The following is a 15,181-nucleotide window of genomic DNA, read 5'->3' on the forward strand; positions in this document are numbered from 1 at the left end:
GTAGAACACTTGGTATAACACGTAGAGGACTGGGACTTTCTTTTAAAGGTTGAGAAATGGTGTTGCTAAAGTCTATAAATTAAAACTACTTGGTGGGTCTTACGGCACCACTGTAATTTAGACAGTAAATGAGACGATTTTATAAAGAACGCACCCCAGTTTATAACGGTGCGACGGGGTCAAATGACCCCAATAAAAAAGGTCAACAGGTACCGGGCGAGGTGATAAATCACCGCCGGGCGGCAGGAGCCGCGGTACAACTGAAAGGCGCGATTTCGGCTGATTTTGTGCGCCGTGATTTAGGAGATGATGATAATGATAAATGAGAAGTAGCTTATGTAAAGGTAAAATTCACGTTCAACAGCAAGATCTGTCCGCTTTACAATCTGTATAATAATAATAAATAGCATTTGTATAGCGCATGTCCCCGCTCGAAAGCAAGCTCTATGCTCTTTACACTATATTATTACCCCAGCAGACCATTGAACACTCAGAAACATTCTCAGCTTCCCGGGAAGCATACAGTGCAAACAGCTGGTTAAGCGCTCAAACACTAACAAACTGGCAAGATCTTTCACCGTCTATAGCTGGGTACCCATTTTCACCTGCGTGAAGTGGGGAAGATTCGTGTAAAATGCCTTTCCCAAGGACACAACGTCGGGCCCACGACTCAAACCCCCGGACCCGCCACCACATGATTACGAGTCCGATAGCCTTACCGCTAGGCCTCCAATGCCACTGATAGAAAGACTTGCCAGCTGTGATGCCTGTTTTTTGCCAAATGTGCCATGTTGTGAGTCATGTGTGTATTTGTACGTTTGTTTTAGGTTTAGTAGAGGTTTTACGGCGCTCGCTAAGGTTATATGAGCGCCAGAAGATTAGAGGTGTTACAAAGGAGTAACAAACATAAAAAAGAAGAAGGGGAGATAAGGACGATAGATGTTTGATAGGAAAGAAGAGGCAAACCACACCAGAGCACCCGCCAACCACCCACTACGTTTGTTTGTCCTGCCAGTCATGTGGATTTCTTGTCTCTCCTACAGGAATGTGTGATTGGCGGGTGATCGGGTGTGGTCTGCTTCTTCTTTCTGATCAAGCATCTATCATTATTATCTCTCCTCCTGTGGGTGGTTGGCGGTGCTCTGGTGTGGTGTGGGCTGCTCCTTCTTTCCTGTCAAACATCTTTTGTCCTGATCTCTCCTCCTTCTTTTTTTATATTTGTTATTCTCTCGTAACACCTCTAATCTTCTGGCGCTCATATGACCTTATACAGTTGCGAGCGCCATAGAACCACTACTAAAACTTAAAAAAAAAAACATCTGTCATCCTTACCTTTTTTTTGTTTATTTTTGTTACTCTCTTTAGCACTCATATGACCTACCTAACTGTGTTGCAAGCACTGTAAAACTCTTACTTTAAATTAATTTTTTTAAACTCGATAATCTTCTGCACTTGTATGACCTATTTTTTTGCAAGTACCATAAAATTCTTACTGCAACTAAGAAAAAAAATACTCCCTCTAATCTTCAGCACTCGTATGACCTATTAGTATTGCAAGTTCCATGAAACTCTTACTAAAACTAAGCTTTACTAAAGCTAAGCTTTTGGTTTTAGTAAGTGTTTTACAGCACTTGCAACACAATAAGGTCATATAAATGTAGAAGATTAGAGGTGTTACAAGAGAGTAACAAACACTAAAAAGAAGAAGGGGAGGTAAAGACGAGATGATAGATGTTTGATAGGAAAGAAGAAGCAAACCACACCAGAGCACCCACCAACCACCCACTAAGCACCCCCCGGGGCGGTGCCACTGACTGAAGTGTCTTTTGGCCCTTCCCAAAGGGGGGACATTTCTCGTTCTAATGCACAGTAGAATTGTAAATGGGCTGATTCAACAACGTCATGCTCATGACTGCCTGAACTACAACAGGGAACTGCTGCTTTTTCTTTCCCAATCCTTACTATCGTCATTTTTCTCTACTTCTTTTGCATGTTTGTCACTCTCTTGTGACCCGCTATTTCCGGGGTGCCTTGATAGTCGAAGCAGACTTTGTGCTGTTGAAGCTAGAGAGGTGAGCAGAGTGAGTCTGATTCCCTGTAAAGACTTCTCTGTTGACACCCACCCCTTGGTGCTCATATGACCTTATGCAGTTGTGAGCCCCGTAAAACCTCTAATAATTCAAACAAACCCTCAAAGCTAAGCTAAAACAGTTCCATGTATCATGTATACGTGTGTATGTGTCTCTCTCCCCTGCAGGAGGTCAACTCGACCCTGCTGAGCCTGAACCGCGAGCTAGACGCGGTCAGCATGAGGATCAGCTCGATGGGTCAGAACCTGATCAAGATGACCACTGCCTTGGGACAGGGGGGTTTGTTGATGCCCGGGCCTGTCATGCCGGAAGCTTCTGCAGCCTTTCCCAGTAACGGTGCAGACGCTCCTTCTGAGGGAACCGCAGCCGGGGAAAGTACAGCTAATGCAGCAGCCGGGGAAAATACGGATGGCGCAGCAGCTGAGGATAGTACAGATGGGGCAGCAGCTTGGGATAGCACAGCTAATGCAGCAGCCAGGGATGGTAATATACCATCCAATGATAGCACAAGTGGTAAACCATCCAGTGAAAATGGGATCCCATCAGAGGGTGAGAGCAGTGGTCCTCCACAAGATGACCTTCCCACAGTGTCCACAGCTGCCCACGAGACACCTGGTAAGTGAGATAAATCTTCAGTGCCGGAGAAATAAATCTCATATAGTAGGAATAAATCTTCTATATAGTTGAAATAAATCTTCAGTGTAGGAGAAATAAATCTTCAATATAGTAGAAATAAATCTTCAGCGCAGTAAAAATTTCTCTTCAGTAAAGGAGAAATAAATCTTCAGTGTGGTAGAAATAACTCTTCAATGTGGTAGAAATAAATCTTCGGTTTAGTAGAAATAAATCTTTAATGCAATAGAAATGACTCTTCGATGTAGTAGAAATAAATCTTCAGTGCAGTAGAAATATTCAGTGTAGGAGAAATAAATCTTCAGTGTAGTAGAAATGATTTATCTTGAATGTAATAGAAATGACTCTTTAATGTCTTTCTCTCTCTCTCTCTCTCTCTCTCTCTCTCTCTCTCTCTCTCTCTCTCTCTCTCTGTATGTGTGTGTGTTTTAACCCTGTGAGTCCTGACGTCCTTAGGCTACTGTGATTTTGATTTCTTTGTTTTTGTTTTGAATGGCTTTCTTTATTTTTATCCTCGACTTTCATTTATTTGCACGCTGTTTCCACGCTCGCTTCATACAGGCTTCCTCTCCTAGTTTGGTCATGGCACCCATGATTTTCCTTCTTTTTGACTTTTTGTCATTAGCATCACTGTCTTTTGTTTGTTCGTGTTTTGAGTGTGATGTATTGTTGTGTTCTATCCTCAGCTCCCACTGAGTCCCAAAACTCTGGTCTAAGTCTGTCCAATGTGAATACCATAGAAGGTCAGTTTTTAAAATAATTGTGAAGCGTGCTGGCAAAATGAGTTAATTCTCGGATTCAAGCCTGATGGAAATAGATACATCATGCTTATAGGTGAAGTTTTTACAATTTATGAGTATGAAATAATAAAAGACATGTTATAGTTATAGAACATGACATCAATAGAAATTTTTAAAATTCGACTAAAGTGTCGATTTTTGGCCAATATCTCCCTTTGTGGATTGCGAGAAGTAACTGATTTTTGTCAGCACATGCCACAATTACTGTTATAATTGTTGTTATACACTGCAGTATTTATGTCAGTTGTTATAACTTGAAGTACAACATTGTACATATGGCAGTTGTTTTTAACTGTTGATTTACAACTACAACAATGATTTACAATGGTACTTGCGGCGGTTGTTTTGATTGATGGTATACAGCAGGATGCTTATTTCAGTCCTTATAAAGTAGCTGATATGCACCATGGTGCTTATGTCAGTCTCTCTCTCTCTCTCTCTCTCTCTCTTCTGGCGCTGTGGCTTTATAAACGGTCAGCGATGTCGACAGCGCGCAGGAATTCGACACTTGCTCGGGGTTCCTTAAAAAGTGCTGAAAGTGGGCTACTGAAATGTCCCAGCAGACCTTGTGTCAGTCATAATAATTGTCGAAATACAACGTGATAGTTATGAAGTTCATCTTTGCAACCTACATTTATTTATACTCACTGTTGTCACAAGGCAGAGCGATGTGTCTGACAAAACTGACAAAGCGTCTTTAGGCCGTTGCCAAAGTGGGGGACATTAACTCATTCACTACACCAAGCCGTGGGCAGCAGCGCTGCGAAAGTGACTTCGCTACGGCAAGCCGCCCCCGACGGCTCGAGAACTGACCTATAATTCTAGCTTAGATTTTGTTCCAATCCCCATATCCATGTTAAAATAAAGGTTATATAACATTGACTTCCGGGTCTAGCGTTTCCACCGAAAATCGAAAATTTAGATTCAGTTTTGAAACGCGATTTCGAAGTCTATGCAACTTTGTTTTATCGCGATGCCAAAATTAAAGCCCAGACACCAGTCTTGGTACATTTACACAACAAAATGTATCATTATTTTGCTCACTAAAGAAATGTAGGACTCTTCTTTAGAATATTGAAACTATTGGACTCAAATTGCCAGTGCTCTGTTATTGAGAAATCAATATTTTTCAGTGCTAGATTTAGGTCTAGATCTAAATTGTCAAAATATTTTTTTTCTCCTCAAAATCACTATCTTTTGGTGAAATTACACAAAAAGTACCACTGAAGACATGTATAAGTTTATTCCAAATGCAATTCTGAAGAATTCCATATAAGATACGAGCGTTTTTTTCTGTTTGTGAATGCATCATGTCCTTATTTTCAAGATCATGAAAAAAAAATATCAGATGTACCCCAAATGTACAAATTTTCTGAAATGTATGTAAATAACTGCAAATATTTCAATATTTTCCCTTTCTGTATTTAGTTATTGTTATTTTGATGTATCGTTTTACTAGATGCAAACATATTTTTTGAGTTTCGCCAAAGATTATTAATTTTTTATTTTCAAGTTTTATCTGCAACCAAGCAAAATTGTGTTGCATAATCGCCTCTTACAGGAACCGAAGTTGAAAAATACACAAATAAACATTTACAGATGTATTCTAACCATACTGAAAATTTTGGTATAATATGTTGATATTTATTTGAATTTGTGGCCCCAAAGACATGTGAACTGCGCACTAGTCACAATCTCATTTCGCCCTCCCGAAAAAATTTCGTCCACAAGCCGAAAATAATATGTAGCGAATGAGTTAACATCCCGAGTTCTTATGCACAGTAGAATTGTAATCGTAAATGGGTTGATTCATCAGTGTCATGCTCATACCTGTGCCTGAACTGCAACGGGGAACTATTGCCTTTTCTTTCTTAATTCTTACTATCGTCATTTTCCTCTACTTCTTTTTGTATGTTTGTCACATTCTTGTGACCCGCTATTTCCGGGGTGCCTTGATAGTCGAAGCAGACTTTTAGCTGTTGAAGCTAGAGAGGTGAGCAGAGTAAGTCTGATTCCCTGTAAGGACTTCTCTGTTGATATCCACCCCTTGGCGCTCATATGGCCTTATGCAGTTGCGAGGGTCGTAAAACCTCTACTAAAACAAAAACAAAACTGGCAAAGGCAGGTTAAAGTGTGTGCATCTGAATTACTTGTTGTCACAGTGGTAAAGCTACATCATAACTGACTAATCTCAATAATAAGCATCAAAAAGTTTTTATTTTAAAAAAATAATAGAATATGCACTTACATTGTCCTGCCCCTTTGAACGACAATATATGTCACGTCGCGGTGGAATCAGGCGCTCGTCAATTTTTGTTCATGTGGATTTATTGATATTATCTTAAAGCTTGTTAATTTATCTTGCTTTTGATGAAAAAAAAATAGCCATCTATCTTGAGCGGAAGTGAAGATATATTGTGATTGAAAGAGGTAAGTTCACTTGGTTTCAGAGGTAAAAATAGCGAGAAAATGGCTGCCAAAGTTTCCTAACTTCGATAGCTAAAGAGTCCTTGAAAACTGAAAAATTGCATATTTTGAGCTTTTAATCGACTTTCAACATAATTCACATGGAAATGTGTTTTTATTTGGACAAGGGTTGAACAAAAAAAGTTCCTAAATTTGTCAGTTGTATGTTTTTTAGTTTGTTAGCTATACGTTCACTGTATGTTTCTCATATTGATTTTTTCTTTCATTCCCTTTGAATGTTTGAGGTGATTTGTATTCTATTATGTATACAATTGAAAAGTGCCATTGAATAGGTGGTTGACGGGTGCTCTGGTGTGGTTTGCTCTTTCTTTCCTATCAAACATCTGTCGTCCGTATCTCTCCTCCTATTTTGTGTATGTTACTGTCTTGTAACCCATAATCTATTCTTCAGCACTTGTATTATATGACCTTATTGTGTTGCAAGTGCCGTAAAAACACTTACTTGAAAAAAAAAAAAGTGCCATTGTAACTTCTACAGAATAAATAATGCTGTCTTTTTTCCTTTCCTTATCACTGACAGATCTGAAGAAGTTCATGAGCACCCTGCCGTTAAAAGAAGGACAGATTGAGCTTTCAGTCCTCACCCCGTATCTAGATAATGCAGACTTGGATCAGGGCAAAATGGAAACTTTTGACTTGGATAGAAATGGCCTTCTCTCTGCGGAGGAATTGGCTGCAGCGTTGGGGTTACAGGATAGTCCAAGGAGATGTAAGTTTGTGTGATAGTCTGTGACTGGATTTGCAGGACAGTCAAATTAGATATCATCAATGCCTTTCACCCCTGGCAGGGTATAGGCCACATACAAGCTTCTTCCATTTATTTCTATCCTAGGCCATCCTTCCTAGTTCCAAGTGAGCTTCATCTCTCTCATGTCCCTTTCCACACATCTCCTCCATGTCTCTCGTGGCCTATCCCTGCCTTGTGCTCCCTGTGGGTTCCATTGCAGTGACTCAAATTAGATATTTAAGTTGTGTGAAAGTCTGTGACTTGATACTATGAGGGACTAATTAGATGTAAGTTGTCTGATAGGCAGTGACTGGATTTTGCAGGATAGTCAAAGAAGATTTTTTAAAAAACCCAGTTATGTGAAAGTCAGTGACTGGAAATACAGGATAGTCCGAGGAGGTGTAAACTGTGTGAAAATCTGGGACTTGATATTGTAGGGAGGGACTGTTCTCTCACAACTGGTGGTGATGTTTGCGCTGGGCTGTGCTACATTTTGTGTCCTGTGCCAGTGAGGCGCCGGGTCTATCAGGCCAATGAGTGTCAGGGATATGACAGCTGCTGTGTATGTCGTGTATGTATGGAAATGACAGCTGCGTTATATGTAAGGAAATGCCTGTTGCAGTAAATGTAAGGAAATAACAGTAGCTGTGTATGTAAGGAAATGCCAGTTGCAGTAAATGAAAGGAAATGACAGTTGCTGCAAGGAAATGTCAGTTGTTGTATATTATATGTAAGGAAATGACAGTTGCAGAATATGTAAGGAACTGACAGTTGCAGTATGTGTAAGTAAGGAAATGCCAATTGCTGCAGTAAAGGTAAGGAAATGACAGTTGCAGTGAGTGTATGGACAGGACAGATGTTCTGTTCTCTCCTGCGTTGTGTTTCTCTTCATATGTTGTGTGAGATTTGCAATTTGATGTTGACTTCCTATGAACTGGAACACACAGGAGTCAAGTTTTTGAACATGATAAAAATATCTGCCTATGTCAGCCCCATTCCTGGTCGCTAAGGACATTTTGTAAAATTTCTTTTGATATTGTCGTAATTACGAGATTTGTAAATCGTAAATTTGTTTAAAATGCGCTCATAATGCTGTTCGCGTGCAGTTTTGAAGTAGACAGATTACTTTGTGGGTTTTCTTCTGTAAAAATATGCTATAAATGTGTAATGCTAATTCGAGCTTTGTATTTTTATTTGAAAAGGTGTTTTCTGTTCAGTCTTCTCTGAAATGTTTTAAAAGTGGTTTGTGTGCATTTTTTCCTACCCTAGATGTTGTCTCGCCTTTGATTTTATCATGAAGGCCTTAATGTGCAATTTCTTCAGGCTTTTACCTTTCAAATGAGAATTTTTTTTAAATTGTCATTTGAACAAAGGAAATAAATAACTCTTGTGTTTGTTATGTTAATGAGGGGAGGAGGGGGGGGGGGTATGAGCAAAAGTTTTCCATGGAAAATGTCCATATTCTGTGGGTTTTTAGTTCTTGTTGAGAGCGAAAGTTTACAGTAAAGAATATCTATATTCTGGTTTACCAATTATTTTATTTCCAGAATTGTTTTGTCATGAACCAGGATTGCTATGAAAACTGTTCACGTTTGTGTATTTGGTATTTCAGAGTTGATGGAGGACACTTGGGTCTACAGTGCTACAGAAGTTGACACCGGCGCTGAACACTTGCTTGGGACACTTGGACATCTGTGCAACCTCCACCTGTTTGTCCTAAGTGGAAAACGTTTCGAACAAAATCCCTCCCCTGGCCCGACCAATTGCCATTGTGTAGCAATGCGACAGAATGAGTCTCTCGTTACATACGCTCAGCTGTTTGGATAATTGGACAAAATCTTGATTTGTCTGTTCTAGCTCTCCTACTTCAATTGACTGTAACTTTGGAACTAAAGTAGAGCGAGACTCATACCGTTTTCACCCTTTTGTAAGTTTGAACAGATATATATTTAATTTGTTGCCCATGGTGTCATATTGTGGAAATGTGGCCTGTGACTCAATTTTGTTGTGTGGCTACACAAGTATTTAGAACAAAATCCCTCCTTTGATGTGCCCACATATTGTATACCTGTCGCTGATTTTTTCGCTTGTTTTTTATAGTTTACATCAGCACGAGTTTGTCTGTTTGTTAATGTAAATTAATATATTTTTATTAGCTGATGATATTGCGATGGTACAAGTTGGACTTGCAGACGGTTTAAAACTGTCAAAATTCTGAGTTCGGAGGTATCTTATTTACAAGTTTTGTCAGTCTTTCAGGGGGCTGTTTATGGAATTTAAGGCTAAATTGTGAGACTACAAGTATACGCAGTGCAGTATGTCATGTATTTTATTCCATTTTTCCTCGTTGAGTGGCTGTAAAGCAAGAAACTGCCGAGTTAGAGAGTCGGGGGCGTTTTTAAACTGTACTTTGTAAAGTGATTCTAGGCAACATGCTACATTTGTCTTGCTATGACTGTAGATGTTTCGATTTTTAGTGACTGATCTGATGTGGATTCTGGTCACCTGGAAGTTGTCTATTCCATAATTATATACAAATCCCAATACCAATGTCCTTCCCCTTTGTTTGACCTATGGTTGTTTTTTTTTTAGGATGAGATTTTTGTGAAAAGTTGAAAAAGATCCATGGGCTTGATTTAATGCTGTGCAAACGTGAAGTGACCTTTGCTTGCAGAAATAGGAAGTATTGAATTTCACGCTCTGAACGGTCATTATTTTTGTACTGACTAGCAGACTTCTCCTCAGGATAGTAAAGATATTGAGTGAGTTGATGACGAGGCTCTCATGTCATTACAGTCAGTTACACACCCTGTGTTCTCACTCAGTCACAGAAAATGTCTTACTTTAACCCAAATTCAGAAATTTGTGCTTTGTAATCTGTTCTGTAGGCAGTGCCGCTACAAACTTTGTGCATGAGATAATAGCATATTTTAAGAGACAGCAGCACATATTATATTCTGTATTGGGTATTTTTTCAATCTGGCATTAGTTGAAAGCACAGTAGAAAGTACAACAGAAAGGTGCTAAGGTATTTAGTTCGTACCAGATGCTGCCCATCAATACTTGGTTAGTGATACCACATGATGTTAACCTGTTTACATAATATGTTCTGTTCTTTTGGTATCTCATTAACAATCATTAATCAGTTCCCACCTAATACTGACCTTGTTGATTTCACCGAACGCTTTTTTATGGTTAAAATTTATGGCTTGTATTTATATCTATAATTGCCTACAATTCAGATGAAAAGTGTCTCATGAAGTCAAGTGTGTGTATATGTCTGTGAGTTTGTGTAGAACAAGAATATACTGTCTGTGAGTTTGAAAAAAAAAAAATTGTTTTGTTGAAGAGCACGCCATCTGCAAATCTAATGCATAAGATGCAAGGATGAAAATGTCATGTTGAAGTTTAAAAGTTACCTGGTTTTTAACCAAACCGCTTGATCTTCATACTAATGTATCTTTCCTAAAAATATTTCTAAGAACTGTTGTTCATGGTGCTTTACTGTGCAAAGTTTTCTTACGAGTTACAAATTCTCCCCTAAAACACATACTGACGAGTTGCAAATTCTCCCCTAAAACACATACTGACGAGTTGCAAATAATTTGATGCGTGGAACTACTAAGATTGTTTAAGGGGTGGTATCTATTAATATATAGAAAAAATCTTGGATACCTGTAAGAGGGTTTACAGAAAAACGGGGTCTCCTGCAGTTCTGAGACCAGTGGGAGGAGACTACAAAGAAGTTTTCACGAAGATGCAAAGGGTCATTTAACTCTATCCGTACGTCGTGTTTTACTATCATATCCATACGACCTGGGAAACTCTGGGCCACCACTTTCCTAAGAGGAATTGTACTCGTTATTCCGACCTGTAGGCTTTGCGTAGCAGTCTGCCAAAATGACTTTTTGAGAAATACTGAAAGTGTCAAAGAGATCTTCGTACTAGAAGTATTCTAAAATGTGAAGAATACAACCCCAGAGACACAAAATGATCCCAAGGCGTACGGATAGGGTTAAGAAGGTACTTTGATGCTGCAGCCTTTACTCATTCTACTAAGCAATATGTTTTAAAGTGGCTGCTGTTCACGCAGACCCATATGTTTATTTCGGTGTCGTTCTTTGACTGTTTTGTTCATTTTTTAAATAACATTTTTCGCGCTGTATTATTAACTATGCCATGCTCATTTCTTTTCCTTCAATGCACATTCAATGACTTGATGATCTAGCCTGTGTTGTCCGACAGTTTCTGAGAACAAAAAGTGAGGAAGCAACCTGGGGCATTACCAAATGTGAGGCATCGTAGTGAAATCAGGCGCTCGTCAAAATAATCAAATCGAAGAAAAAGGCATTTTTCCATCAGTTTGGCAATTTTTATCAAAATTTTGTTTTTTGGCTAAACACCTTTTATGTTCTTTATGAAAACACATTTTCATGTGAATTTTGCTGAAAAACTTTGTTTAAGACATAAAATATGTAATTTTCAGTTTTCAAGTTACCAAACTTTGGGGGTCATTTTCTCATTAATTTAACCTCTGAAACCATGCTACCCCACCTTCTTCAAAGGCAAATATCTCGACCTCTATTCAAGATAGATGGGTCTTTCTTAAAATTGAAAGTAAGGCAATTAATAAGCATTCATATGATACCAATAACTCCAAATGCCCAAAAATTGACGAGCGCCTGATTCCACTGCGTCGTGACACAAATTGTTTTTTTCATCTAGACATTTGGCAGCAGAGACAACAATTGCAGCTGTTTATGAGCCTTGTCATAGGCCTGGGGGTGCCATCCTTTACTACCTTGGGAAACCTAAAACTCAAGGCTTTCCTAGACTGAGTTGTGGCGGGCTTTGTAGCATTTTTTCAGCTGATGGTCTCTTCGCTCAGTTGTTAGCGGCAAGCTCTGTAGTTGCTTCTGCTCACTCACTGGTGTGGGTGGTTGGGGAGTGCTATGGCGTCGTTTGCTTTTTCTTTCCTATCAACCTTCTTTTTTATGTTAGTTACTCTCTTGTAACACCTCTAATCTTTGGCACCTATATGACCTTATTGTGTTGCAAGTGCCGTAAAACACTTACTAAAACATAAAACAAAAGAATCTGACTTTTAGAGAAATTCTGCTGCCTAGAGTTGCGTTTCCTTTGATTATTTGTACAGTAGAGGTTACATCAAGAACAGAAAACAGAAACCAGACCGTGAGGAGTTCATATGCAAGTTGGTATGTTCCCTAGTTTACTGAATTTGATAGGGGCCTAAGAAGTTTCTTTTAATGAATTTTTAATAAATAAAACTCTCTCTCTCTCTCTCTCTCTCTCTCTCTAAATAAATAAATAAATAAATAAATAAATAAAATATATATTGTGTTAAAAAAAAACCCCCAAAAAAACTCACATGGATGTCGCCAATGTGCTTGGAAAGGCTCATACAACTACACAGAGATTTCACTCTATGAGGTCAAAAACTGCCAACAGTGTCACAGAAGCCCATTCTAGGTCTGACGGTTTGTGTGATGTAGAAGAAAGTGGAAACCTACAGGTCTTAATGCTTTTGTAGTTTCTTTGATTATCGTGGAGATTATAGCAGGGATCACAGGGAAATTACCTGCCATTTTTTTTCCATTGTTGAACATGTGTTGTTGGTTTGTGTGCCCACAGAAAACACCTACGGTAAAAGATTCTTTTTTCTCTGTGTGTGGAAATATATTGCCAAGTACACAGGTTTCCTTTAACAGTTGCACATTTCTGGAAATTTTCCTGTTTAAAAAAAAATGTATGCCGCCATATCTATGTATTATATCTGTTCATGTGTTTTGACTCTCGTGTATCAAATTTATCTCTCATTTTATATTTGACAATAATATGTACAAATTGTACTATACAAATGACATTTATTTCTGATATTGATGTATGATATGTTTGTTGTGCTGTGCTGTATGGAGTGATGTTGTCGGGCCAGGTCTATGGAGAAACGATCCATGCGTAAGAGGAGTATGTCTCTGGTCTTGAAAACTCTTGCAAAAGTCTTGAGGTAAAAAAATCTCCTGCTGAGTATAAACCCTGCAGTATAGATGGTGGGTCATTTTGTCCAGTAGGCCTGGGTGGCAGACTCACTCGTTGGTCTCACTCACTTTGAACAATTTAGCAGTCAGTGGATGTGGTGGTGGATTGAGGGAGCTATCTTGAGGACATGAAAAAGTCGGTGACTGTGTGGAGAAGGGGGGGGGCGAGGCGAGAGGGGATGTTGCTGAGGCTGTCTTGCCACGTTAATTATTTGTAATTGATTTTCTGTAGTGCTATTGTGTACATTGAAACTTTGAAGTGAAGATATTTGTGCCTACGGAAATTGTTTTGTGACGCGATTTTTGTGCGATGTGTGTACATCTTATTGTTATTTGTTTCTAAATCATCAAATTCTTTAACTCCACCCATCTGATACTTTCCTGGTGCCATGAAATAAAACGTGTGTAACTATGTGTAGGATTATCCTTTGGAATGGGCCAAGGATTTTCAGTGGTAATTTTCCCTTTGTAATTGTTAACGGTAGAGAATCACAACGTGCTGAATGCTCTTGCTAATGCTTTGGCTTTCCAGTCCCTTTGAGATGGGGCATTCGCCTTTTCCTCTGTCGTGCTCATAATCATAATCATGGTAATGAGAGAAGACTGGATGTCTCGGACTTAGGCTTTGGTGAAGGACCAGAAATTCACTTGAAATTGTCCAAAATGGCCACCCATTTTCAAGGGGTAAACCGGTTGTCATAGACGGATGGACGTCTTTGGACAGTGTCATTATCGTAAAGAAAAATTACAAGATAAGATAAAATCGGATAGGATACATCTTTATTGTCCAGTTCCTGGCACATTGGTTTGGTTTTTCACCACGTACAGACACGTACACACACACTTACACACACACACACACACACACACACACACGCAGGCTTACAGTCACATGCATAATATAAATGAACAGCAAATATAAACAGTAATAATCTTAAGCTAGCTACATACTCAGTGTTATTCTGGTTCTGATGCATGCTGTAAGTTCATATTAATACTTATAATAAGATGGTTACGGTGGAAGAATTTTGATAGGTGAAAGTGAAAGTGGGAAGTGGTGGTTTGGACAGGTGTTTGTCTTGGAAAAGTGGCCATCAGAGTGTATTTTTGTGTGGATTTGGTGAAGGAATGGACATGTTCAATGTGTGGATCAGAAGAGAAATATTTTATGTGTGGATCAGAGAGGAATGAATTGATGTGGGGGTTTTTCTGCACTGCACGGGCAGACAAACTGGTCGTACAACACAGTGCCCCTATCTGAGAGTGTACTGTGTTGTTGAGATTGAGAGTGCTGTGTGATTCACAGTGTTGTACACTCGTAGACTGGCACCTCCATGTGCACACACATTCTCACATATACACACACGTATGTACACACACACACACACACATTCTCACATATACACACACATATGTACACACACACACACACATTCTCACATATACACACACATATGTACACACACACACATTCTCACATATACACACACATATGTACACACACACACACATTCTCACATATACACACACGTATGTACACACACACACACATACTGACACCTTAGTACTCGTATACTTGCACACACACACACACACACACACACACACACACATTCTCACATATACAAACACGTATGTACACACACACACACACATACTGACACCTTAGTACTCGTATACTTGCACACACACACACACACACACACACACACACACACACACACATTCTCACATATACAAACACGTATGTACACACACACACACACATACTGACACCTTAGTACTCGTATACTTGCACACACACACACATTCTCACATATACACACACGTATGTACACACACACGCACATACTGACACCTACTCGTATACTTGCACACACACACACACACTCTCACATATACACACACGTATGTACACACACACGCACACATACTGACACCTTAGTACTCGTATACTTGCACACACACACACACACACACATTCTCACATATACACACACGTATGTACACACACACACATACTGACACCTTAGTACTCGTATACTTGCACACACACACACACACACACACACACGCATATGTACTCACACACACATACTGACACCCAAGTATGAATACTTGTGCACACTCACACACACACTCACACACACACACACACACACACACACTCACGCTTATTTACACTGCTACACGCACATATGTTTGCATATATATATATAATATATTATGAAAGAAATTGTAAATTGTAAAGACACTTTTAAAAATGAATACACAATGCAACAATGGCACCTACATGTATATTTATATGGGTTGTTTTTAAACATAATACTTAACCGGTCAGCCCACAGTGTTGTCTGCCTATGGTGTGGTCGCGGTGTGGCCGTATGT

At 39.2% G+C, this 15,181-nt stretch overlaps 1 protein-coding gene across 4 annotated transcripts in view; it reads left to right on the top strand.

The window, feature by feature from the left end:
• Window positions 1–10,072, top strand: part of LOC101846132 (EF-hand calcium-binding domain-containing protein 14) — a 36,349-nt gene extending 26,277 nt beyond the window's left edge. For all 4 annotated transcript variants that reach the window (XM_013082165.2, XM_035969599.1, XM_005097696.3 and 1 more), the window contains 4 exons: window positions 2,258–2,705; window positions 3,410–3,466; window positions 6,531–6,719; window positions 8,350–10,072. In XM_013082165.2, the coding sequence (XP_012937619.1) occupies window positions 2,258–2,705; window positions 3,410–3,466; window positions 6,531–6,719; window positions 8,350–8,351 (696 nt within the window). In that variant the 3' untranslated portion in view covers window positions 8,352–10,072. The remainder of the gene's footprint in view (window positions 1–2,257; window positions 2,706–3,409; window positions 3,467–6,530; window positions 6,720–8,349) is intronic.
• Window positions 10,073–15,181: the final 5,109 nt, after the last annotated feature.

The sequence above is a fragment of the Aplysia californica genome, unplaced genomic scaffold, assembly GCF_000002075.1.
Source record: "Aplysia californica isolate F4 #8 unplaced genomic scaffold, AplCal3.0 scaffold00162, whole genome shotgun sequence".
In the NCBI taxonomy this organism is placed as follows: domain Eukaryota; kingdom Metazoa; phylum Mollusca; class Gastropoda; order Aplysiida; family Aplysiidae; genus Aplysia; species Aplysia californica.